The 27,730-nt window shown below is 37.9% G+C and overlaps 3 protein-coding genes and 1 pseudogene across 3 annotated transcripts; all 4 read right to left on the bottom strand.

The window, feature by feature from the left end:
* TAS2R8 (taste 2 receptor member 8) lies at positions 706–1,700 on the bottom strand. The gene is given in 2 exon segments (XM_013964189.2): positions 706–1,151; positions 1,154–1,700. Coding segments are annotated over 2 exon segments (993 nt in total).
* TAS2R9 (taste 2 receptor member 9) lies at positions 2,551–3,485 on the bottom strand. The gene is given in 2 exon segments (XM_013964188.2): positions 2,551–3,110; positions 3,113–3,485. Coding segments are annotated over 2 exon segments (933 nt in total).
* Positions 13,979–15,261, bottom strand: LOC102171041 (annotated as a pseudogene).
* Positions 25,334–26,233, bottom strand: LOC102181009 (taste receptor type 2 member 10-like). Its single transcript, XM_013964194.2, has one exon. It carries the CDS (start codon positions 26,231–26,233, stop codon positions 25,334–25,336), a length of 900 nt encoding a protein of 299 aa, XP_013819648.1.

Here is a 27,730-nt window from a genome sequence, read left to right as displayed (position 1 = left end):
GTTTCAATAACACTCTAGGGAGGAAGGATTTGATATTCACAGCAGAACCACATTTTATCAATGAGTCTTCTTTTTCTCTTTTTGCTTTTTTTTAACTTGCTCTGTATGTTACAGAGATAATGCTTTTTCAGTGACAGTATGTAGTTATACCACAGTGCATGATAGTTTCTTCCCAGTTCATTTCTTTGCTAAAGTCCTGAATGGGAAAAAGAAAATTCCTGCAGGTCTTACTTCTACCCGAGATCATCCTTCTACCCAAGTTACAAAGAGTACTTAGGAATGCCCCTTAAAGGGAGAGTATTGAATGGGTTCTATTCCTAGCCCAGTGCTGCCTGTTAAGCAAGTTGTTTGTGAGAAAATTTAATTTCAAGGAAATGAATAGAAGATGCCTGAGTAAGGTCACCAGGAAATATCAAGTGGGAGACTACCTGAAGTATCACTCACTTGGGAGGAGAAAAGGGTGTAATTGGGAAACTAATGAAATTCTTTTAGGAAAGGGAGTGTGAAGATGAGAATGTCTGTGGTGTAAAAAGACTCAAAAGATATATCCATTAGTGTGCTAACGGGTCTCACTGCTCTTCAAAGCTGTGTACCCAAAATAAACAGAAAAGCTGGAAAACAATGAAAATGGACCTATGATAGAAAAGTGAGTTTTTTATTAGAAAATAAGGTTTGCTCTTAAAGTCCTTTTATAAAACCAAAATTTTACATCATGCAGACTGTTTTCCCACATCTCAGCATCCCGACAGCTGCCAGCCTCAGCTTGTTATTTCCAACAACTAAAAACAGTGAGTGACCTAAGGGATAAAGAATTGCTATAATCTCTCTAGACATCATAGCTAACTTGCTTTCTTTCATAAAGTAGCTAAATGTTGCCAAAAGACAGGCCAGGTAGTATACAAAAAGGAAGAAAAGAAATGAGGTCACTGTTTTCATGGTATCCACGTGGGCCTCTGTGCTGGAGTTTGTGGCACCTGTAACACTGGATTTCACTTGTTTGCTGTGTCTCCACAGGGATGTAATTAAAAAGAAAAATGAGATCAATGACACAGTAAATGGAATAATTGCTAACAAGTTAAACAGTGTCAATGGGTTGAAGTATTGAATTTTACTCACATGGAACAATTTGGTGATGTTTCTTTTATGTTTCCAATTTTAAGAAATTCATAATCAGAATTTGTTAACGTTGCTTGTATAAGGCTGATCAACATGGAAATGGCCAGGGACCCCAGCAGACTCCAGTGAAACACCCTCTCGATTCTCCACTTCAGCCAGAGAAACAGTCGGTGGAAGAAATTGGCTATCTTGAAGAGACAGAAGACATTGAGGCAGGTGGCAAACCACATATGTAAGTAGTTGGTGAATGTCCAGAAGATATTAAGAACTACCTTTATTTTCTCATTTTCATAAACACCTGGGTAGAGTGCCAGTATGGTGCCGTTGAGTGTCATTACACAAAGCAAACAAATTCTGGAGTGAGCTAAATTGGAGAGGATGTAGTCAGTTGTGGAGATCTTTTTCTTCTTAATCCAATCAATATATATTACTAGTCCCATGTATCCATTCACAAACATTCCTATGATGAATTCTGCAGTCGTTATGGTCAGAAAGATGTGGTCTTCTATACTGAATGTGTCGAGAGAGACCACCCTAATCTCAAATATTACTGCAAGATGACCAGCAGAGCATGACAAATACATTCTTCAAATCGTAGAATGATTTTTTTTCCTTTGCCATTATTTTGACTTTGATATCCTCCAAAAGTTCCAAGCTCTCCTCTGAAACAGAATTGCCTCTACATTTGTGAAGAATAAGCCATCTGATTGTTGCAAACAGCATGACCAGATTTGTAGCCTGGGTAAATTATAATTATCACCCCTGACTGAGTGATAACTGAAATGTCTTGCTGAAATTGATCTCATGCAAATTAAGAGATTATATTTCATGAATTTGCAATAGGCTTCTTGCTATTAAGTTCTGCAATTTGGATGGGTCAAGCTGAATTTCAAATAGGGAGGCACAAAAAAGCAAACATAAACACCCATTTAATAAAAGCCAAAATGTGTAAATGAAACTTCATTTTCATCACCATACGTTATAAATTTCTCACAAGTCAAGTCTCCTTGTGAAAATGGATTTTAGTTTTGGAAAGAGTGCAATCAGATACAAATTAGTCATGATACAAAACTAGTTTACATGGTTGATTTCATGTGTTTTAAACTCTCTTCCCCACAGCCTGTGCACTTGAAATTCTTCTTATTGAGTTTATTATTGAGTTCAAGGCCTTTACCAGTAAGAGGCAGAAAGAAGTAGAACATGTTTGCATTTAGGCAATGGTGTGAAGTGTGAACGTGAGGTTTAGATTCATTTCTCCTGTGAAGATAAACACATCTGGCTCCATTATAACATTAGATTCAAAATTATTCAAGACAGAAACAAGAAGAAGTATTTAGAATAATGGCAGATATGAATGATTTCCATGGCATATAATAAAAATGGAATGCAAACAATTGAGAGAAGGGAGAGATGCTTTTGTTGATTTCTTTCTGCTTATATCAGGATTCTCTGGGGAATAAAATATTTCCTTCTTTTGTGAAAACCCTTCACAATCCCCAGCACCTTCAGAAAAGCCTCCCTCAGCTTTCTGTTTCCCATTAGCAGGATGAATGGATGGCTCAATGGGAAAATGGCAGCTCTTAGGCCACCAAACATCAACTCCAATTTTCCATGAGGAATCAGAAAGCTAGATGTTACAATGAGAAAAACTGCATAGTACATAATGAAAAGAGCCAGAAAGATGACTATTGTCTTTATGACCCTCATGTGGGCCTCTATGCTAGGGTCTCTGGACCCAGTGGCATGAAGTTTCATTTGCTTGGTGTGTTAAAGTGAGAAAAATAAAAGGACAATTGAGACCAGGCAAAGAATAAAGGGAACCATAGCCCCCAGGTTCAGGATAATCAATTTGAAAGCAGTTGGGATTTTACTTACTTTGAATTCCTAAATAATGTTTGCTTCATTATTGATTCTGACGTCACAAAATGAATCATTATTCAGTAAAACACTGACAATTGAGGAGATGAGAAAGGACATCGGAAGAATCCCAAGGATACCCTGTTCATCTTCAGCTTCAGCCAGAGGAAAACTGGGTGGGATATACTGGCTATCTTGAGTAAATAGAAGATGCTGAGGCACGAAGTAAACCAGACAGTTGAATGATTGCAAGTTGTCCAGAAAATATCCATAATGTTCATCATCTCACCATGCCTGTATGTATCTGGAAAGAGTACCATAATAAAACCATCCATATATATCACATACAAAAAACAGATTCTGGAGGTGGCCAGGCTGACCAGGATGACCTCAGTCAAGGAGACAGCTCTCTTTTTGAGCCAGCCACTGCAGTTTACTGATACAATGAATCCATTTCCCCAAATTCCTATCATCCACTCACCAGTAATCAAGAACATATATATTGCCTCCATTGTACCTGGTATATCAGCACAGCATTCTGATTTAGATTATCTACTGATGATGACTGACTTTCAGCTGTCTAGTGAAGAATGGTATATATGTCCGCCACTTAGGGCATGCTGCAGTTATCTTTTATCTGCCTTCTATATCAGTTGTGTTCAGGTTGAGAAGATAGCCGGTTCTGCTGAGTTAGAACTGCCCAAAGACTTCACTGACCAAGACCAGTAATTCCTTTCATGTGTAGTGATGATTGAAAAGCTCTAAAATGCAAATAGGAATGGATCTGATTTCTGGTATTTGCACCATCTTTCTCATTTTAAACTCTGTGCGTTTTAGATTCATCAATCTATGTTGGCCAGGGACTTCAAAAAGAATCAATTACTTGGAAAACACGGCTAAGCTTTAATTTAGAGATGTGGCATCATTACCATCTCTAATAACTTGAACAGTTTCCCTAAAACTGTGGTCTATTTTCTACGAATGCAGTTTTCGGAGCTTAAAAATAATTGTGAATTTAAAGTGCAGACAATTAACAGCAATAATTTCAGACTAACTGATCGTGACATCTTCAGGAATGAGAGAGAGGTAGTCAATGAAAATCCTACTTGATCTTTACCGCAGGAGAAATTATGCATCTGCTGGGCCAAAAAACCGACTATAGTTGCCACAGGGGAAAGACACAAATTTTATCTGTTTTCTAGTCCTAAACCATTTTACAGATTCAGAGTCCTTTCATGGCCCTGCAGCACTGCCACACGGTTACATTACAGATCTTCTCAAGACTTTCCTTGGTGCCATTTACTAGAATGATTCTGAAAAATACTCAGAACTTTGAGGTGTTAATGGATAGTAAGCCTGAATTGACACTAATTCTTGAGGACACCAAACATCAATAAAAAACAGAGGCTTACATTGGATATGCATTGAACCATAATAGGACAAAGTAGTTCTCATGGGCTTATTCAGTGATTATTGCAGCCATGGAATTAAAAGATGCTTACTCCTTGGAAGGAAAGTAATGACCAACTTAGACAGCATATTAAAAAGCAGATACATTACTTTGTCAACAAAGGTCCATCTAGTCAAGGCTATGGTTTTTCCAGTAGTCATGTATGGATGTAAGAGTCGAACTATAAAGAAAGCTAAGCGCTGAAGAATTGATGCTTTTGAAGTGTGGTGTTGGAGAAGACTGTTGAGAGTCCCTTGGACTGCAAGGAGATCCAACCAGTCCATCCTAAAGGAGATCAGTCCTGGGTGTTCATTGGTAGGACTGATGTTGAAACTGAAACTCCAATACTTTGGCCATCTGATGCAAAGAGCTGACTCATTTGAAAAGACCCTGATGCTGGGCAAGATTGAGAGCAGGAGGAAAAGGGGATGACAGAGGATGAGATGGTTGGATGGCACCATTGACTCAATGGACATGGGTTTGGGTAGACTCCGGCAGTTGGTGATGGACAGGGAGGCCTGGCATGCTGCAGTTCAGGAGGTCACAAGGAGTCCGACATGAGAGTGACTGAACTGAACTGAAATGTATAATTGGAATAAAATCCATGAAAACTAGAAAAATCCCCACATTGTTCTACATATGTATGGTGAAAGCAAAAGTGTCAGCTGCTCAGTTGTGTCTGACTCTTTGGGACCCCTTGGACTGTAGTTCTCTAGGCTCCTCTGTCCATGGGATTCTCCAGGCAAGCCATTCCCTTCTCCAGGGGATTTTCCTGACCCAGGGATTGACCAGAATCTCCTGCCTTTCAGGCAGATTCTTTACCATCTGAGCCACCAGGGAAGCCACTCATATGTATGGAATTAGGGCTAAATGGTGAAAAGTCCAGATGGAATCCTCCAAATGTCTTGCTCTAACAGCATAATATATGGACAAAATAATTCATGCTCAGGAGAATTGCCAACGTTAGCTCCATCATCATTTGGGGACGATGAAACTTATCAAATCTCCACTAATAATATGTTATTACTTATCATTGGATTCCTATTTTATTGGGTGTTGCAATTAAGAATGAGTGAAATATCTTTTCCAAGTTTATGGAAATGATTTTTTTCTTTAGATTAATAAATCTAGTCAATTATTTGGACAGATTTCCTAACATTGGCTTATTCTTACATTCCTGATATAAAATCAGCTAGTCTTGGTATCCCATTATATTAGGGAAATATTGGCTATTTCTGTATTCTATGATGATTTTTATATTGATATTCACAACCCAAAGTGAAGAGGCAGGATTAAATTAGTTTTCTAGAGTTCAGACAGGTTCTTGTAGCAACATAAAACTTGCTTCACAAAATTTTTTTTGTTTGTTTTTTCTTTTATATAATCTAGAATGGCTCAGATGAAGCTATCTCCTCTTCAAAAGTTTGGTAGAATTTGTTTTTCATCTGAGCCTACAGCTATTTTTTTTATTGTAACTTTTTGACAATGTCCACTTATTCCTTTATTCAAGTTAGTATGTTTTCTTTTCTTCTAAAGTTTGTTATTAGTTAAGATCTATGTTCCTATCTATTTCACTCAAGTTTTAAAAGTTATTCAAAAAGAATAATTGGAGCGGGCAGTCATTCCCTTCTCCAAAGAATCTTTCCAAGCCAGGGATTGAAGACAGCTCTCTGCATTGCAGGCAGATTCTTTACCATCTGAGCCACCAGGGAAGCCCATTAAGCTCTCTACATTTATAAGGCAAGAAGAGGATGTTGCCCTACTAGTCACATTTCAAGAACTCATTTTCTGAATAGTTGCTGACTTTATCCTCCACCCAATTCCAAACTCCTCACTATATTCACTGAAATTTAGGCAAATCATCAGCAAAAATATTCTCATAAATTTTTCTAACAGCCCATTTTATCTATTTGCTTGAACTTGGAGTCTTTTTAAACAAATCTTTTTATTTTGTATTGGAGTATAGTTGATTAACACTGTTGTAATAGATTCAGGTGAACAGCAAAGGGGCCTAGCCATACGTATACATGTATCCACACCCTGCCCCCATCCCGCCAGCTTTCCTCCCATCCAGGCTGCCATATAACATTGAGCAGAGTTCCATGTGTGATACAGTAGGTCCTTGTAGGTTACCCATTTTAAATATACCAGTGTGTACATGTCCATCTGGGCTTCCCTTGTGGTCCAAATAGTAAAAAATCTGCCCACAATGCAGGAGACTCAGGTTCACTCTCTTGCTCGGGAAGATTCCCTGGAGGAGGAAATGGCAACCAACTCCAGTACTCTTGGACAGAGGAGCCTGGAGAGCTGGAGTCCATGGAATCACAGAATATCAGACACGACTGAGTGACTAACACGCACATGCATGTCCATCCCAAATTCCCTAACTATCCTGTCCCTCCATCCCTTTGCTCAGCAGCCATAATTTGGTTCTCTAAGTCTGTGAGTCTCTTTTTGTTTTGTAAGTAATGAATTTGGAGTCAATTTTTGTTTTACTGGACAACTTTGGGAGTCTGGTGAAGGCTATGATTTCCTCAGAGTAATGTTTTTAAACAAATTAAAACATATGAATCTCAAAGGAATCCAGATAGATTCAAATATATGCATTTATAGTTTTAATGTGACTTAGTAATTTACTGACCTAATAATGACATCACTATCACAATAATGATTTGTGGTTTCTGAAGGTGAAAAACTATAAGTACTGCTAATGTTTCTGTGACTGTACTTGCATTCAAACCGGAAGGAAAGCTAGACTTACGTTAAAAACTACTAAAAATATAAATATTTGGTGTCCACACACATTCATAGATATTTTATTTTTTATTTCTTTAAAATTTTAAAAAGTCTTTATTGAATTTGTTAAAATATTACTTCTGTTTTATGTTTTGTTTTTTTTGACTGAGAGGCCTATAGAGTCTTAGGTCCCTGACCAGGGACTGAACCCTCACCCCATGAATTGGAAGTGTGGTGTCTTAACCACTAGACCATCAGGGAAGTCTCCAAACACAATTTTATTTAAAAAAACTAAAATTATTTAACTGGAGGATAATTGCTTTACAATGTTGCATTGGTTTCTGCCATACATCAACATGAATCAGCCATAGGTGCATATATGTCTCCTCCCTCTTGAACCTCCCTCCCATCTCCCACCCCATCCCACCCGCCTAGGTTGTCACAGAGCACTGCACTGAGCTCCCTGGATCATATAGCAAATTCCCACTCCCTGTTTTTCATATGGTAATGTCAGTCAGTCAGTTCAGTCACTCATTTTTAACTAACTCTTTGTGACCCCACTGACTGCAGCATGCCAGTCCCCCCTGTCCATCACCAACTCCCAAAGATTGTTCAAACTCATGTCCATTGAGTCGGTGATGCCATCCAACCATCTCACCCTCTGTCATACCCTTCTCCTCCTTCCTTTGATCTCTCTCAGCATCAGAGTCTTTTCCTAGGAGTTAGTTCTTCTCATCAGATGGCCAAAGTATTGGAGCTTCAGCTTCAGCGTTAGTCCTTCCAATGAATATTCAGGACTGATTTCCTTTAAAATTGACGTGTTTGATCTTGCAGTCCACGAGACTCTCAAGATTCTTCTCCAATACCACAGTTCAAAAGCATCACTTCTTCAGTGCTCAGTTTTCTTTATGGTTCAACTCTCACATCCACGCATGACCGCTGGGAAAACCATAGCTTTGACTAGATGGACCTTTGTTGGCAAAGTAACGTCTCTGCTTTTTAATATGCTGTCTAGGTTTGTCATAGCTTTTCTTCAAAGGAGCAAGCATCTTTTAATTTCATGGCTGCAGTCACCAGCTGTGCTGATTTTGGAGCCCCTCAAAATAAAGTGTCTCACTGTTTCCATTGTTTCCCTATCTATTTGTCATGAAGTGATGCAACTGGATGCCATTATCTTCGCTTTTTGAATGTTGAGATATAAGCCAGCTTTTTCACTCTCCTCTTTCACTTTCATCAAGGGGCTCTTCAGTTCTTTGCTTTCTGCCATAAGGGGGGTGTCATCTGTGTATCTAAGGTTATTGATATTTTTCCTGGCAATCGTGATTCCAGCTTGTGCTTCATTTAGCCCAATGTTTCTCATGATGTACTCTTCATTTAAGTAAAATAAGCAGGGTGACTATATACAGTCCTGATGTACTCCTTTCCCAGTTAGGAACTGGTCTGTTGTTCCTTGTCAAGTTCTAACTGTTGCTTCTTGACCTGCATACATATTTCTCAGGAGGCAGGTCAGGTGGTCTGGTATTCCCATCTCTTTCAGAATTTTCCATAGTTTGTTGTGATTCACACAGTCAAAGGCTTTGGCATAGTCTATGAAGCAGAAGTAGATGTATTTCTGGAACTCTTGCTTTTTTGTTGATCCAATGAATGTTGCCCATTTGATCTCTGGTTCTTCTGCCGTTTCTAAATCCAGCTTGAACATCCGGAATTTCTCAGTTCATGTACTGTTGAAGCCTGGCTTGGAGAATTTTGAACATTACATGGTAGCATGTGAGATGAGTGCAATGTGCGGTAGTTTGAGCATTCTTTGGCATTGCTTTTCTTTGGGGTTGGAATGAAAACTGACCTTTTCCAGTCTTGTGGTCACTGCTGAGTTTTCCAAATTTGCTGGCATATTGACTGCAGTACTTTAACAGCATCATCTTTTAGGACTTGAAATAGCTCAGCTGGAATTTCTTCACCTCCACTAGCTTTGTTCGTAGTGATGCTTCTTAAGGCCCTTTCACTTTATATTCTTGGATGTCTGGCTTTAAGTGAGTGATCACCATTGTTGGTATCTGGATTGTCTTTGCATGAAATGTTCCCTAGGCCTGTCTAATTTCCTTGGAGAGATCTCTAGTCTTTCCCATTCTATTGTTTTCCTCAATTTCTTTGCATTAATCATTGGAGAAATGCTGATAAAATGAGAATATCACTTCACACCCATTAGGATGCTTATAATGAAAAATCTAGAAAATAACAAATGTTGCAGAGAATAGGAGAACTTTGAAACCTCATACATTCATGTAAGAATGTAAAATGATACAGCCACTAGGCAAAACAGTTTGGTGGTTCCTGAAAAAGTTAAATATGTTGCTAATGAAGAGAGGGGTGAGGGAGAGATGGGCTGAGAGTTTAGGGTCACTAGGCGCAAACTATTCCACATGGAATGGATGGACAACAGTGTCCTACTGGTATAGCACAGGGAATCATATTCAATGTCCTGGGATAAACCATAATGGAAAACAATATAAAACAGAACATATATAATTGGTGACACAGTAGTAAAGAATCTGCTTGCCAATATAGGAGATGCAGGAGGCACAGGTTTGATCTGTGGGTCAGGAAGATCCCCTGGAGGAGGAAATGGCAACCCACTCCAGTATTCTTGCCTGGAGAATTCCATGGACTGAGGAGCTTGGTTGGGTACACAGTCCATGAAGTTGCAGCATCGGAAAAGACTGAACAACTGAGCACAGCACATAAGTGAGTCACTTCGCTGCTGAACAGAAGTTAACACAACACTGTAAATCAACTATATATATATATATATATATAGAAAGCTTCATATAGGAATTACCATGCTGCTGCTGTTAAGTCGCATCAGTCGTGTCCGACTCTGTGCGACCCTATAGACAGCAGCGCACCAGGCTCCTCCGTCCCTGGGATTCTCCAGGCAAGAACACTGGAGTGGGTTGCCATTTCCTTCTCCAATGCATGAAAGTGAAAAGTGAAAGTGAAGTCGCTCAGTCATGTCCGACTCTTAGCAACCCAATGGACTGCAGCTTACCAAGCTCCTCAGTCCGTGGGGTTCTCCAGGCAAGAGTACTGGAGTGGGTTGCCATTGCCTTCTCCGAGGAATTACCACATGACCCAGTAATTCCACTTTCAGACATATTCTGAAAATAGGGACACAGACAGTTGTACGCTAATATGTGTTGCAGAATATTCACAATACCAAAGGTATTTTGGAATACCTTTGAAATTTTACCCAGCCACAAAAAGGAATGAAGATCCAAAACATGCTATAACATGAAAACATTATGCTGAGTGAGAGAAGCCAGTCATAAAAGAACAAATTTTATATGATTTTGCTTATATGAAGTATCTAGAATAAATCAATTAATAAAGCCAGAAAGTAGATTAGAGGTTCCAGGAAGTTGGGAGATGGAGAATAAAGAGTTACAGCTGAGAGGGTACAGAGGTTTTGTTTGGGGTGACAGAGGTTTTGGAAACAGTGGTGATGGTTGTACAATACTGTAAATGTAACAATATCACATAGAATTATACACTTAAAATGTTAAAGTGTAAAATGTTACATTGTCTATATTTTACTACAATAAAAAGATATTTTAAATAAATACATAAATGTAAAACTTTAGAACTGCACACCATAAAATCATGCGGCATGGGAAGGACTAGAAGTAGACATAGCAAGCCAAATTTATTATTTTATTTGAAATAAAGAGGGTGATATTTTAAAATCAGTATCTGAAAATTTTTTATCAATAGTGAAGCACAAGCTGGAATCAAGATTGCAGGGAGAAATATCAATAACCTCAGATATGGAGATGACATTACCCTTATGGCAGAAGGGAAGAAGAACTAAAGAGCCTATTGATGAAAGTGAAAGAGGAGAGTGAAAAAGTTGGCTTAAAACTCAGCATTTAAAAAATGAAGATCATGACATCTAGTCCCATCACTTCGTGGCAAATAGATGGGAAAACAATGGAGACAGTGAGAGACTTTATTTTCTTGGGCTCCAAAATCACTGCAGATGGTGACTGCTGCTGCTGCTGACTGCAGCCATGAAATTAAAAGACACTTGCTCCTTAGAAGAAAAGCTAGGACTAACCTAGACAGCACATTAAAAAGCAGAGACATTACCTTGCCGACAAAGGTCCATCTAGCCAAAGGTATGGTTTTTCCAGGAGCCATGTATGAATATGAGAGTTGGACTATAAAGAAAATTGAGTACCAAAGAACTGATGCTTTTGAACTGTGGTGTTGGGGTTGCAAAGAGTTAGACATGACTAAGCGAATTGAACTGAACTGTGGATGTTGGAGAAAACTCTTGAGTGTCCCTTGGGCTGCAGGGAGATCCAACAAGTCAAACCTAAAGGAAATCAGTCCTGTATATTCAATGGAAGGACTGATGCTGAAGCTGAAACTCCAATACTTGGGCCACCTGATGCAAAGAGCTGACTCTTTGGAAAAGACCCTGATGCTGGGTGGGCAAGATGGAAGGCAGGAGGAGAAGTGGATGACGAATGATGAGATGGTTGGATGGCATCACCTACTCGATGGACACGAATTTGAGCAAGCTCCAGGTGTTGGTGATGGACAGGGAAACCTGGCATGCTGCAGTCCATGGGGTCACAAAGAGTCGGACACGACTGAGTTTCTGAACTGAACTGAGTAGAGAGCAAAGGAGGGGGAAATCTAGAAGAAAGCATGAGAAATAGAAAAAGAGAAATGAGAAGATAGAAAATTAATATGAATTTAATTACAATAAGTGTAAAGATGTTTACTCGATCATAATTTTCAGATTCTAATATTACAGCATTGAATATCAGAGATTTGTTTTCTACAGGACACAATAAAAGAAAAAATAGACACTGAAAACGAACAGATGGAAAATACATAATAAATATGAAGTGAAGTGAATACATATATAAATGTGAAGTGAAGAACTAGAGATTTTTAACATGGAAAAAACATGTTAAAAACATGGAAAGAATAAAATTCAAGGTAAAAACCTGCATGAGTTACCAAAGAGTTTAATAACAATAATAATAATAATTTAAAGAGCATGGAAGCAAATATAACTATCAACATTGTTTCAAGTTAAATGCAGCTATAAATGAAAGAATTTAATCGTTATGAATGTACATTTATAATCTATTTCAGATTGATTCATAATCGACATGAATATAGAGATACAATATCATTAACATGATTTGTCTAATGAAAGTTAGATGAATCTAATCTAGTAGATCAATTCATCTAATTCATCCAGTGATATTCTAATGAATATTATAAGCATGATATCATAAGCAACATCAAAATTCTTCCAAGTAAACATGACTATTCACAAAAATAGATCTTGTATTAGGCCAAATGAATCTTATCCTAGGCTAAATATCGTGTAAATATACTGCTTACCCAAATTCAATAAATCGAAATATCAATATGAAAAATTGCCTTTAACATAGCTCATAAAGCTGAAAAATATTCTGTTAAATAATCTTTGAATTAAGAGGAAATTACAAAGGATATCTCAGGACTCTGTGCTGAACGACAATATATGAACCATTTGTCAATGCTGTGGAATGTACCTAAATCAATAGGCATAAAATAAATAGCTTTGAATTCATTTACAAAAAAAAAGAAAAATTAAAATGAAACTAGGAAAGGACAACTAATCTTTATTTTTAAGAATATGGCAAATGTATTATCTCAATTAAATTGAAACAGAAAAAAAACTTGGCAAACCAGACATTTAGAGAAATCCCATCAGTCCAGAATACATAAAAATATGGGAAAACTAGTCTTCAGAATTATTTTAAGTTCATGACCCACCTGTCAGTGAAAGAAAAACCTTCAGATGCCAAAAATGGTGGGAAAGTACACATTTTAAGAGGGGGGGGAAAAAAGTACTTAAAATAGAGCTTTGGAGCATTTGCAATCTGTTTTAAATTAGAGCTTAAGTTTTAAAGTATTGTATATATGGAGGATGAGGTAACTAGTTTTGGCCTCTACAAGACTAGAATCAAGATTGGGGCCTATCCATAAGCCAGGACCCTTGAAAAGAAATCTGTTAACGGGCAAACAAGAAAATAATATACGCTCAGCAAAAGGTTAAAATTAGGGGACCTTATCTCTCAACCATGACACTGAATGAAAGGAGAATGTGGAGGTTTTTTGGTTCTGAGAATTTCTAATAATATACTTGTGTACGTATATATTTGGGATTATGTAGTACTACCCATAGGGCAGGTCAGGTGGTCTGGTATTCCCATCTCTTTCAGAATTTTCCACAGTTTCTTGTGATCCACACAGTCAAAGGCTTTGGCATAGTCAATAAAGCAGAAATAGATGTTTTTCTGGAACTCTCTTGCTTTTTCAATGATCCAGCGGATGTTCACAATTTGATCTCTGGTTCCTCTGCCTTTTCTAAAACCAGCTTGAACATCTGGAAGTTCACGGTACATGTATTGCTGAAGCCTGGCTTGGAGAATTTTGAGCATTACTTTACTAGTGTATGAGATGAGTGCAATTGTGCAGTAGTTTGAGCAGTCTTTGGCATTGCCTTTCTTTGGGATTGGAATGAAAACTGACCTTTTCCAGTCCTGTGGCCACTGCTGAGTTTTCCAAATTTGCTGGCATAGTGAGTGCAGCACTTTCACAGCATCATCTTTCAGGAATTGAAATAGCTCAACTGGAATTCCATCACCCCCACTAGCTTTGTTCATAGTGATGCTTTCTAAGGCCCACTTGACTTTACATTCCAGAATGTCTGGCTCTAGGTGCATGATATTTCTATGATAATGCTTATAAAATTCAAGATAAAAGGATGATAAAAGATATCACAACTTTCATTGCTTTGATATGTGCTTCTGTGCTGGGGTCTCTGAATCCTGTGGTATTCAATAGCATCCTCTGGTTGTGCCTCCAAAGGGAAATGAGCAATAAGATACATGTAATCAGGCATAGTATGAAGATGGGAAGGGTTCCAAGATTGAGCAAAATCTGGTTTCTAAAGAATTCCCCTTTATGCACTTCAACTGAAAAGATTACGCTTCTATTCTTTGCTCTAGTATCACTAATTATCTTCATAGTTAGTGGAAAAGTAACTAACCGTGAAATAAGCAAGTATCCCATCAGAAGGAGAAGAACCCTTTTGATATCACTCCTCAACCAGAGAAAAATGCGGTGGGAAAAATTGGCTATCTTCAGGAAATAGAAGATGCTGAGGCTAGTGGCAAAAAAAGACACTTGATGGACTCAGAATTATCCATGAGTAAGTAATACAGTGAATTAGGTAACCACAGGAATACATTTCTGGAGAAAAAAGTCTTCACAAATCCATCTGTAGTTGTTAACCCTATCAGGCAAATTCTGGAAGTAGCTAAGCCCATGAGAATAAAGCTGATAGAAAACTTCTTGTTCTTCACACATTCAATGAAGTATGCAAGTCCAATAAATCCATCGCCTAAAACCCCCAGTACTGACTCACTAACTGCTACAAAAATGAGGAGGCCTTCTCAGCATATATGCCAGTCCCTAATATTACTTCTGTTCCATCAATCTTAAATTACCTGCTGCAGAATGAGGGAGGCATATACTGCTGCTTGATGGGAGAATGATTTTCTTCTCTTTCATTAATAAAGAATTGCAAGTGCCCCCATTACTGCCTTGTGATGGAATCCAAAATAACTTCAGGGAGAACCCTCCAGGTATGTCTATAAAATTTAGCTAGTCTAGAGAATGTGTGTCCAGACTGAACACCTTCCTCAATTTGTTAAGATGCAAATAAAAGTTTCTGTTTCATGGATTCTACTTGTCCTCCTGAGACTATTTTGCATTTGTTACCCTGGATTGTACAATAGGAGTGGCAAACATATGCCTACAGAAAACACAGAGAATAGAAAGAAAAATTGAACTTCACCTTTTTCAGTGTCAGCATTAACACTGTCATTTATTTTGTGTTAATAACAGTTTAGATATATAAAGCAAAAATAGTGTATAGAAGAGATGTTTGAAATTAGTATTCTTTTATCTCTATGAGGAAATAAAAGCTGCTTCTTTGAGAAGATCAATAAAAATGATTAACCTTTACCCATGCTGAGAAAAAAAGGGGCCAGAAGTGAAACGGGGTATAACAACTGACCCCATGGACATTTAAAGGAATATTACAAACATTTCTGGTCCACAGACTTGTTAAATTAGATGAACTCTGTCAATTCTTTGAAAAATAACAACTGAAAAAAGTCACACAAGAAGAAATAGGTAATGCAAATAGGCCTAAATCTATTTTAATCAAAAAGCTAATCAATAAGCTTCCAAAACAGAAAACACCAGGCACAGGTGGAGTTACTGGTAAATTCCAACAAACATTTATGAAATATTGTACTAATTCTCTTTAGTCTCTTTCAAAAAACAGAAGCAGAGGGAATATTTTACAACTCAGTCTAAGGTCAGCCTTACCATAACACCAAACCCAGACAAAGACTGAAGCTAGAAGCTAAAACTACAGACCAGTATCACTCATGACAATAGATGTGAAAAATTTCAACCTCATATTAGCAGATAAAATCCAACAATGAATACAAAATAATTGTATAGCACAAACAAGTGGGATTAAGCCTAAGTATACAAACTGGTTCAATATTTGAAAATCATTTAATGTAACTCATCATATCAACAAACAAACAAACAAAAATCACACAATATATCAAAAGCTGCTTAAATTCATTTGATAAAATCCAACTTTCATTCATGATACAAACTCTCAGTAAACTAATAATAGAGGAAAATATCAACCTGATGAAGACTATAACAAACCTAGAGCTGGAACTGTACTTAATGCTGAAATATTCAAAGTTTTTCTAACAATATCAGATACAAGGCAAAGTTAACCTCTCTCACCACTCCTTTTCAGCATGTACTGGAAATTCTAGCTAATGCAATAGAAAAAAAGAGAAATAAGAGGTATACCGGTTGGGATGGAAGAAATGAAACTACCTTTTACTGTAGTTGACATGAACATCTATGTAGAAAATACAAAAGCGGTGATCAAAAAACTCCTAAAATTAATACGTAATTATTATAGCAACATAGTAAGATATAAAGTTAAGAGAAAAAAGTCAATTGCTTTCTTATACACCAGCAATGGACACAAGGAATTTAAGATTAAAAACACAATATCATTTCCATAGCATCCAAAAATTGAAGTGCATAGGTATAAATATAACAAAATAAGTGCAAAACTTTTATGAGAAAAACTAAAACTCTGATAAATGAAAATAAAGAACTAAATAATTGTAACAATGATCCATGTTCATTGATAGGAAGACTCAGTATTTTCAAAATGCCAGTTCTTCTCCACTTGATCTATAGATTCAGTGCAATCCCAATCAAATTCACAGCATGTTATCTCGTTGATACTGAAAAATTGATTTTAAAAAGGATACATTTGAATCAGTTCTAATGAGGTGGATGAAACTGGAGCCGATTATACAGAGTAAAGTAAGCCAGAAAGAAAAACACCAATACAGCATACTAACACATACATATGGAATTTAGAAAGATGGTAATGATAATCCTGTATGCGAGACAGCAAAAGAGACACAGATATAAAGAACAGACTTTTGGACTCTGTGGGAGAGAGAGAGGGTGGGATGATTTGGGAGAATGGCATTGAAGCTTGTATACTATCATGTAAGAAACGAATCGCTAGTCTAGGTTCAATACAGGATACAGGATGTTTGGGGCTGGTGCACTGGGATGACCCAGAGAGATGATATGGGGAGGGTGGTGGGAGGGGGGTTCAGGGTTGGGAACTCATGTACACCTGTGGTGGATTCATGTCAATGTATGGCAAAACCAATACAGTATTGTAAAGTAAAAAAAAATTATTAAAAAAATCCCATTCCACAAATAAAAATAAATAAATAAAGTTCATTCAATTCAATTCAATTCAGTCGCTCAGTCGTGTTGGACTCTTTGTGACCCCATGAATCGCAGCATGCAAGGCCTCCATGTCCATCACCAACTCCCGGAGTTCACTCAGACTCATGTCCATCGAGTCAGTGATGCCATCCAGCCATCTCATCCTCTATCATCCCCTTCTCCTCCTGCCCCCAATCCCTCCCAGCATCAGAGTCTTTTCCAATGAGTCAACTCTTCGCATGAGGTGGCCAAAGGACTTGAGTTTCACCTTTAGCATCATTCCTTCCAAAGAACATCCAGGACTGATCTCCTTTAGGATGGACTGGTTGGATCTCCTTGCAGTCCAGGGGACTCTCAAGAGTCTTCTCCAAGACCACAGTTCAAAAGCATCAATTCTTCAGCACTCAGCTTTCTTCACAGTCCAACTCTCACATCCATACATGACCACTAGAAAAACCATAGCCTTGACTAGATGGACCTCTGTTGACAAAGTAGTGTCTCTGCCTTTTAATATGCTGTCTAGGTTGGTCATAATTTTCCTTCCAAGGAGTAAGCGTCTTTTAATTTCATGGCTGCAATCACCAACTGCAGTAATTTTGGAGCCCAGAAAAATAAGGTCAGCCACTGTTTCCACTGTTTCCCCATCTATTTCCCATGAAGTGATGGGACCAGATGCCATGATCTTTGTTTTCTAAATGTTGAGCTTTAAGCCAACGTTTTCACTCTCCTCTTTCACTTTCATCAAAAAGCTTTTTAGTTCCTCTTCACTTTCTGCCATAAGGGTGGTGTCATCTGCATATCTGAAGTTATTGATATTTCTCCAGGCAATGTTGATTCCAGCTTGTGCTTCTTCCAGCCCAGCGTTTCTCATGATGTACTCTGCATAGAAGTTAAATAAGCAGGGTGACAATATACAGCCTTGACAGACTCCTTTTCCTATTTGGAGCCAGTCTGTTGTTCCATATCCAGTTCTAACTGTTGCTTCCTGACCTGCATGTAGGTTTCTCAAGAGGCAGGTCAGGTGGTCTGGTATTCCCATCTCTTTCAGAATTTTCCACAGTTGATTGTGATCCACACAGTCAAAGGCTTTGGCATAGTCAATAAAGCAGAAATCGATGTTTTTCTGGAACTCTCTTGCTTTTTCCATGATCCAGCAGATGTTGGCAATTTGATCTCTGGTTCCGTTGCCTTTTCTAAAACCAGCTTGAACATCTGGAAGTTCACAGTTCACATATTGCTGAAGTCTGGCTTGGAGAATTTTGAGCATTACTTTAGTAGCATGTGAGATGAGTGCAATTATGTGGTAGTTTGAGCATTCTTTGGCACTGCCTTTCTTTGGGACTGGAATGAAAACTGACCCTTTCCAGTCCTGTGGCCACTGCTGAGTTTTCCAAATTTGCTGGCATATTGAGTGCAGCACTTTCACAGCATCACCTTTCAGGATTTGAAATAGCTCAACTGGAATTCCGTCACTGCCACTAGCTTTGTTTGTAGTGATGATTTAAAGTTCATATGAAATGTCAAAAGACCCAAAATAGCAACCACAATATTGGGGGAGAAGAATAAAGTCAGAGAATTGACACTTGCTGAGGTCAAGACTTAAACAAGACAATGTGATATTAGCTAAAAACAGACATCTAAATGGAACAGAATAGAGAGCCCATAAATAGACCCACATAAGTACATACATCAATTGTCCTTTAACAAAAGAGCAAAAGCAATACAATGGAACAGTCTTTACAACAAGCAGTGCTAGAACAATCAGACATCCACATGCAAAAAGTAAAATTAGGCACATACCTTATATTATTTACAAATATTAATTTAAAGCACATCATAGACCAACATATAACCAAAAAGCTACAAAATTCATAGTAGATAACATAGTAGAAAATCTAGTTGATCTTGGGAATGACAATCACTTTTTGGATAAAAACACCACAGGCAAAATCTATGAAAGAATTAATTGATAATCTAGACTTCATTAAAATAAAAAATTTCTGCTTTGCAAAAGACACTGTCAAGAGAAGGAAAAGACAAGCCAGAGATAGGGAGAAAATATTTGCAAAAGACATATCTAATAAAAGAAAATCTTCCAGAATATATAAAGAAATCATAATGCTAAACACAAAGTAGATAAGAAACTTGCTTAAGAAGTGGGCAAAAATTTAAACATACACTTCCCAGAGGCAGAAAGACAGGGGCCAAGTTATATTCTTCTGGCATCAGGTTCCCGATCCAAGTGCAGAATAAGGCCCTGGATGATTATGATACCCCGAATGAAGAAGCTATTATTCTTGGTTTAAATAAGATTTCTGTCTCCAGCAGTGTGTGAGTAAGAAAACAGATTCATTTGCCATTGGCAATTATATTGTAACCTCCCAAGAAAGGAGCTCTAGGGAAGACCTTCAAGGTCAACACAATACAGAAGTAAATAACCTGAGTCCTTGGTGATAGACTCGAACATTCTCTCCTTCAGATGCCTAGGTAGATGAGATAATTTCCTTATAGTTAACACTAGTTTGATATAAGAATTTTTATAGTCAAAAGCTTCCTAATTAATATATTTCCCCCCAATATTGCTAATATGTACATATTTCCAGGTACCAGTTCATGCTGAATGTAATAAAGCATGATGTTTCCTAAGCCTTAGGAATATTAACAGTTAATGAGTAATTATTTTTATCTGTGGAAACTTCATGCAGTATATAAAATTAATATAAATGAGAACATATTATATTTTGCAATCATCTAGAATTATTGATTAAACTAACCTTATCCAACAGAGAGCATAAGTAAGAAAATAGTTCTATACATTGTTTAAAAAGTCCTTAGATTTTCTCTATCTTCTTTTCAAAGAAAGCTCATTTTCAGTGTTACCACCCAAACTAAGATGCAAATGTCACATATTTAGCATAAATAGGATTTCCATTTTACCAGGAACAGAAATTTCATGCAAAGTAGACCGCATTTTCATGGTAACCAAATCTCAGCCTTTAAAAATCTACTTTGGAAAGGAAAATTTCCAAGCTGACTAGGATCTTATACCTAAAGCATATAATAGTAGACAGTCTTGTCTCTCTAGGGATATTTTCTTCTATGGCCTATCCTGGCCTCACTGATGTTCCAAGTTGACAACATTCTCAGGTCACATCTGAGTAGATTAGAATTTTGGAAGCTGGAAGCAAACTTCAAACAGGAAACTACTGGCCCCATTCGCTCCTTCCTTATAAACCTCCAACGTTTATTAGGGTGACAGAGTAGGTTGAATTGCGTCTCATGCCGAAAGGTATAACCAAGAGCTAACTCCTGGTATCTGTAAATGCGTTCTTATTTGGAAAAGGGGTCTATGCAAATGTAGGATTCGAGTGGAATCTAAATATTATGACTGGTTGTCCTTAGGAGAGAGGAAGAATCAACATACAGAGAGAAGAAGGCCATGAGCAGCAGGAGGCAGGAACAGGGGTTACTATTTCTACCATTAAAGGACTATCAGGGGATACCAGAAGATGGAAGAGCCAAGAAAGAATTCTATAGGGTCTTCAGAGAGAGTGTATTCCTACTGATCCCTTCATTTCAGACTTCTAGACTCCAGAACTGTGAGGAATAAATTTCTGTTTTTTGAAGGCAACAAATTTGTGATAATTTCTTACAGCAGTCCTGGAAAACTAATACAGATGTTTCTATTATTGAAAAAATTATTAACAAACACTTTTTAGTTAAAACAATGAAATTTTACTTGAAAAGCTTCATGAATTTTTACTAACTGCATACATTCCTATAACATACCCCAGACCAAGAAACAGACATAATCAACTCCCCAGAAGACAACCTCAAGCTACTCCTAGTTACAACCTCACAGTCTCCCAGTTTTTTGTACTTATATGTACAAACTCACAGAGAACATAAATTTAGTTTCTTTCATTCACATCCAGTTTGCAAGATTCATCTATATGTTTACATATAATTGTAGCTCATTTATTCTCACTGCTATACTGTGCAGCCATGGAAGCCTGTCTTCTGGCCGTAGGGTGAATAAGCTGTGCATTATTCAGTTTTTTATTTCTCTTGCATAATCTTAAATGTCCCCTTCTTCTTTTTTCTTTAGCCACTCAGCTTCTCTAGGGCATTTTTCCATTCTTTGTTTCTCTCCTCTTTCAAAAGCAATCCTCATGAGACTGACATCTCAAACTCTGTTCATTTTTGTCTTTCTTCCTTCCTTGCTGTGATCTGCTAGGATTCTTGTTCAATATTTTCACATTTAGCATGACTATTTTTTCTTCATAAAGTAATTTTAGTCGTCTTAAATCCTCATTCCATAATCAAGTCTTCCATAAAATTTTTCCAGGCAGCTCTCATGCTAGTGTCAGGACCACCACGAATCTCCATAAGGGGATAGAGCAGAGTTGATTCTCTTCATTGCTTACTGATACACTTCCTTTAATATTCTTTGTAATAAACCAGTAATCTACTGAGTACACACACCTTCTGAGTTTTGTGAGCCAATCTAGCAAATTAATCTAATTCAAGCAGGAGTTTGTTGGAATCTCCAATTTAGAGCCAATAAATCAAAAGCACATGTAACAACCTGAGCTTACAACTGGCATCTGAAGTGGGGGTAGTCTTGTGGGACTGAGCCCTTAACCTATGGAATCTGATGCCATCTTCAGGTAGGTAAGGTCAGAGTTGAGATAATTGCTTGGTGAGGTTGGGAAGACTCCCATACATCAGAATTGGGTGTCAGAATCAATAAATATACATCTACAAGATTACTCATAGTACTATTGTTTGTAGCTGCAAGATATCAGAAACGAATATATACACAAAACCTGTTGGATCAACTCTGGTACATTCAGACAATAGAGTACTAAAAAGATGTGAAAAAGTATGAGAAATAATTTCACAATTGGATGCAGTGATTTCTTATATGTGATAAAAGCATTGTGCAAACTATCCTTTCTATAAGGAATATGGAAAAAATTAATATGCACATGCTTGTTTATTTTTTCAAAAATAAAATTAGGAGGAAAAATGCAGAAATGAATGAGATTGATAATTTATAGGGAAATATTCAAAATGAGATGGAAGTTATGGGAGTGAAGGATATATTCTCATTTTGCTTTTTGTGTAATTTTGACATTTGAAATGATGATAATATTTTACATTAAACATATAAAATAAAGGCTGGGGAAAAAACCTAAAACAGACTCATTAAGAAACAAATCTCACTTTTTGAAATGAATATAAATGCTAAAGGGAAAGAAAGAGAACTTACCAAAGTAACTTTGGAACACAGTAGTATTTTGAGTTTGTGCCCTGATACAGTCATATATTAAAAAGCATATTAAAAAGCAGAGACATTAATTTGCCAGCAAAGGTCCATCTAGTCAAAGCTATGGTTTTTCCAGTAGTCATGTATGTCTGTGACAGTTGGACTATAAAGAAAGCTGAGTGCCAAAGAACTGATGCTTTTGAACTATGGTCTTGGAGAAGACTCTTTTTTTCTTTTTAGAGAAGACTCTTGAGAGTCCCTTGGACTGCAAGGAGATCCAACCAGTCAATTTTAAAGAAATAGGTCTTGAATATTCGTTGGAAGGACTGATGCTGAAGCTGAAACTGAAACTCCAATTCTTTGTCAACCTGATGTGAAGAAATGACTCATTGGAAAAGACCCTGATTGAGGGATCTTTTGATTTGAGGGCGGGAGAAGGGGATGACAGAGGATGAGATGGTTGGATGGCATCATTGACTCAATGGACATGAGTTTGAGCAAGCTCTGGGAGTTGGTGATGGAGTGGGAAGCCTGGCTTCCTGCAGTCCATGGGGTCGCAAAGAGTTGGACACAACTGAGCGGCTGAACTGAACTGAAAGAAAAGAAAGAAAATGAAGTTGCTCAGTCATGTCCAACTCTTTGTTATTCCATGGACTGTAGCCTACCAGGTTCCTCTGTCCATGGGATTTTCCAGGCGAGAATACTTGAGGGGTTGCCTTTCCCTTCTCCAGGGGATCTTCCCCTCTCCTGCACTGCAGGCAATACGCCTTACCGTCTGAGCCACCAGGGAAGCTGAACTGAACTGATAGTCATATATGAGCTGCAATAAAGTACTTGTCTGTAGTTAATAGTGTCTTCTTCCTCCCTTCCTTACTTCCTTTCCTCCCCACCTTCTCTCTTCTTCTTTCCTTTCTCCCTTCATTCCTTCTTTCTTTTTTCATCCTTTCTTTCCCTCTCTCTCTTCCTTTTTTCCCCTTTTCTCTTCCTTCTAGAAGTGGTATGAGTTAGCAAGTCTGAAACTAACTTCAGTGTGTATTAGAAAGAAGAAAGTGAAAGTAGCTCAGTTGTGTCCAACTCTTTGCGACTTCATGGACTATAGCCTGCCAGGCTCCTCCATCCATGGGAATTTCCAGGCAAGAATACTAGAGTGGCTTGCCATTTCCTTCTCCAGGGGATTTTCCTGACCCAGGAATTAAACCCAGGTTTCCTGTATTGCAGGCAGACTCTATTGCCTGAGACACCAGGGAAATACTCAGTGAATATTCAGTTCAACTCAGTCCAGTCGCTCAGTCATGTCTGGCTCTTTTCGACGCCATGGACTGCAGCATGACAGCCTTCTCTGTCCATCACCAACTCTCAGAGCCTACTCAAACTCATGTCCATCAAGTCAGTGATGCCATCCAACCATCTCATTCTCTGTCGTCCCCTTCTCCTTCCACCTTTAATTTTTCTGAGCATCAGGGTCTTTCCCAATGAATCAGTTCTTTACATCAGGTGGCCAAAGTATTGGAGTTTCAGCTTCAGCATCAGTTCTTCCAATGAATACTCAGGACTGATTTCCTTTAGGATTGACTTGTTGGATATCCTTGAAGTCCAAGGGACTCTCAAGATTCTTCTCCAACTCCACTGTTCTTAAGCATCAATTTTTTGGTGCTCGGCTTTCTTTTTGGTCCAGCTCTCACATCCATACACGACTACTGGAAAAACCATAGCTTTGACTAGATGGATGTTCGTTGGCAAAGTAATGTCTCTGCTTTTAATATGCTGTCTAGGTTGGTCATAGCTTTTCTTCCAAGGAGCAAGCGTCTTTTAATTTCATGGCTGCAGTCACCATCTGCAGTGATTTTGGAGCCCCCCAAAATAAAGTTTCTCAATACTGGATTGGGTAGTCTTTCCCTTCTCCAACCCAGGTCTCTCACACTACAGGTGGATTCTTTACTAGCTGAGCCAAAAGGGAAGCCCTAGAATACTGGAGTGGGTAGCCTTTCCCTTCTCCAGGGGATCTTTCCAACTCAGGGATTGAACCCAAGTCTCCCACATTGCAGGTGGATTCTTTACCAAATGAGCTACCAGGAAAGCCCTCAGTGTATATTAGGACTGAATAAATGACTATATAAACTGAACAAAGCAAGATCCATGTTTTTCATGGTTAAAGAGAGGATTTGCAACATGGCAAAAAGGAAGACTGTAGTTTTGAATTGCAATTAGAGACATAAACATAGACACATCATACATTACAAATAGAGAGATACATAGAGGCAGAGAGAGAAAGAAGTAAGTAGGGGGGTGTAATGTTCATATCCAACCAAATCTTGGTTTTCAAATACTCTTTTTCCCTCAAATAAATGAAGATTTCTTGGATAAATAGTGAACCCAAGGCTGGATGAGGAAAACACAAAGCAAGTCTGAAAAGTTTTGGTTTGTGAGAACGTAAGGAAACATGAAGAATGGGGCCACGTCAAAAGGACACAGGAGGAAATTTGAACTTCTTACTTGACAAATCTAGAAAAATGCAGGCATTGAAATAAATAAGAGAAATAATACAATAATAATATTTCTTTGTGTGTGTGTGTGTGTGTGTGAAGAACTATCAATGCTTCAGGGAATTCAATTAAAATACAAAGATAAATTTTGTTTAGAGGCTTAGCCACCAATGACATCTTTATAGTCAATAGTCTCCAAGCTATTTTTGGCCTTGGGTTGGGGTGGGAGAAACCACTGCAAGGGAAGGAAAGTACCTGAGCCACTCAATTGGTGTATGGGATTAAAATCTCATTGAAAAGTGACATTACCTGAGACATAGTCAAAATCTTTTTGTAAAATTTTAGTTATGTCCAATAACACAGTTTAAAACACTGCGAGAAAGCAGTGTAAGAGAAACAGAGCTTGAGTAATTTCATTACTAGGCTACTTTTTGCGGTATCCATTTCTCCCCAAGCCTGTCATGGAGTTCTAAGAAGTTTTTCTTTCTCCTAGCACTTTAATAGCTTCAGTACCCTCAGAGAGGCTTGCTTAAGCTTGCTGTTTCCAAGAATTAGGATAAATGAGTGTCCACAGGGATAGAGGATAGTGGTTGTCATACCAAAAATATACAGCAGTTTGTTTTTAGGCATAGTATCAATTGATATTTGTATGGCAGTGCCTACAAAATACAGGATAAAGAGGATGATAAAAGACACCAAGATCTTCATTGCTTTGATATGTGCTTCTCTACTGGGGTCTCTGAATCCTGTGCCATTCAATTGCATCCTCCTGTTGTGCTTCCAAAGGGAAGTGATTAATAAGAAACATGTAATCAGGCACAGTATAAAGACAAGGAGTGTTCCAATACTGAACAAAATCTGATTTATAAAGTATTCACTTTTCTGCATGGTGATCAACCCGGTTGTGTTTCTGTTCTTCATAATATTATTAATAAAAGGCATTGTAATGTTTGGAAAAGTAAATAACCATGAAATGGGCAAACATCCCATTAGAAGAAGAAGGATCTTATTGATGTGACCCTTCAGCCAGAGAAAAATGCAGTGGGAAAAGTTGGCTATCTTCAGGAAGTAGAAGATGCTGAGGCTGGTGGCAAACCAGACACTTGATTGATTCATAATTATCCATAAGTAAGCTATATATTGACTTAGATCACCAGACAAATACATATCTGGAGAAAACAATCTCACATATGCATCTGTAGTTATTATCCATATCAGGCAAAATCTGGAAGAGGCTAAGCCAGTGAGAATAAGGCTGAGTGTAGAGATCTTCTTATTTTTCACACAGTTAATGCAGTTTACTAGTCCAATAAACCCATTGCCTAAAACCCCCAATACTGACTCACTAACTGCTACAAAAAGGAGGAGGCCTTCTACTATACTCAGCATGTCTGCCAATCCTTAATCATGTTCCTGTTTCATTAATTTTCAATTACCTGCTGCAGAAAAAGGCAGATATTGCTGCTTTGTGGTAGAATGATTTTCTTCTCTTTCATTTCATAAAGACTTAAAAGCACACCAATTGTTGCCTTGACATGGAATCCAAAACAGCTTGACAGAGATGCCTCCAGTTATGTCTATAAAATTTAGCTCGTCAATGTATGTCCTGACCTAATGCCTACCCACAATTTGTTAAGATGCAAATAAATGTTTCTGTTTCCTGAAATCTACTTGTCCTTCTGAGACTATTTTGCATAGTTACCGTGGATGGTACAGTAGAAGTGCCAAACACATACCTACAGAAAACAGCAGAATAGATCATTGGAATTTATCATTTTTAGTGTCACCTTTGTTGCCATTTATATTGTGTTAATAATGACAGTTTTGATATATAGAGCAAAAACAGTGTGTAGATGAGATGGATGAATTTAGCCATTGTAGAACAAGTTGCTTCTTTGAAAACATCAATAAAGTTGATTAGCATGACCAAATGTCATGCTAACTAACAGGCTTTCCAGGTGGCTTAGTGATAAAAAGTGTGCCTAGCAATGCAGGAGACTCAGAATGCATGGGCTTGACCCCTGGGTTGTGAAGATCCCTGGGTTGTGAAGAAGGAAATGGATGCCCACTCCAGTATTCTTGCCTGGAGAAATCCATGGACGGCTGACCCTGGAGGCTTACAGTCCACGGGGATACAAAGAATCAGACTTAACAACTGAACACACACTTAAGTGTGCTAAGAAGAAGAAGAAGAAAAAAGGGCCAGAAGTGAAATGTGTTATCATAACTGGTCCTGTGGACTTTTAAAGGAATATTATGAGCAATTTATGTCCCCATTTTGAAAAATTAGATGAAATCTATCAATTCTTTGAAAAACACCAGTTGTCAAAACTCACACAAGAAGAAATAGAAATGTGAATAGGCTTAAATTTGCTATTAAAATGAAGGGTTAATCCATAAACTTCCAAATCAGAAAACAATAGGCCCAGGTGGATTCACTGGTAAATCGTCATAAACCTTAAAGAAATAATATTAGCGGACTTTTGGACTCAGAGGGAGAGGGTGGAATGATTTGGGAGAATGGCATTGAAACATGTATACTATCATGTAAGAATCGAATCACCAGTCTATGTCCGATGCAGGATACAGCATGCTTGGTGCTGGTGCACGGGGATGACCCAGAGGGATGTTGTGGGGAGGGAGGTGGAAGGGGGGTTCATGTTTGGGATCGCATGTACACCTGTGGTGGATTCATGTCAATGTATGGCAAAACCAATACAGTATTGTAAAGTAAAATAAAGTAAAAATAAAAATTAAAAAAATTTTTTTAAAATTAAAAAAAAAAAAGAAAAAGAAATATTATGGCAATTCTCTCCAGTCTCTTTCAAAGGATAGAAGCAGAGGGAATGATTTCCAACTCATTCTAAGTTCAGTATTGCCCTAATA

The sequence above is a fragment of the Capra hircus genome, chromosome 5 (genome assembly GCF_001704415.2).
Source record: "Capra hircus breed San Clemente chromosome 5, ASM170441v1, whole genome shotgun sequence".
Taxonomy (NCBI): domain Eukaryota; kingdom Metazoa; phylum Chordata; class Mammalia; order Artiodactyla; family Bovidae; genus Capra; species Capra hircus.
The sequence above is the reverse complement of the archived record's forward strand: the minus strand, read 5'-3'. Positions and strand labels throughout refer to the sequence as shown.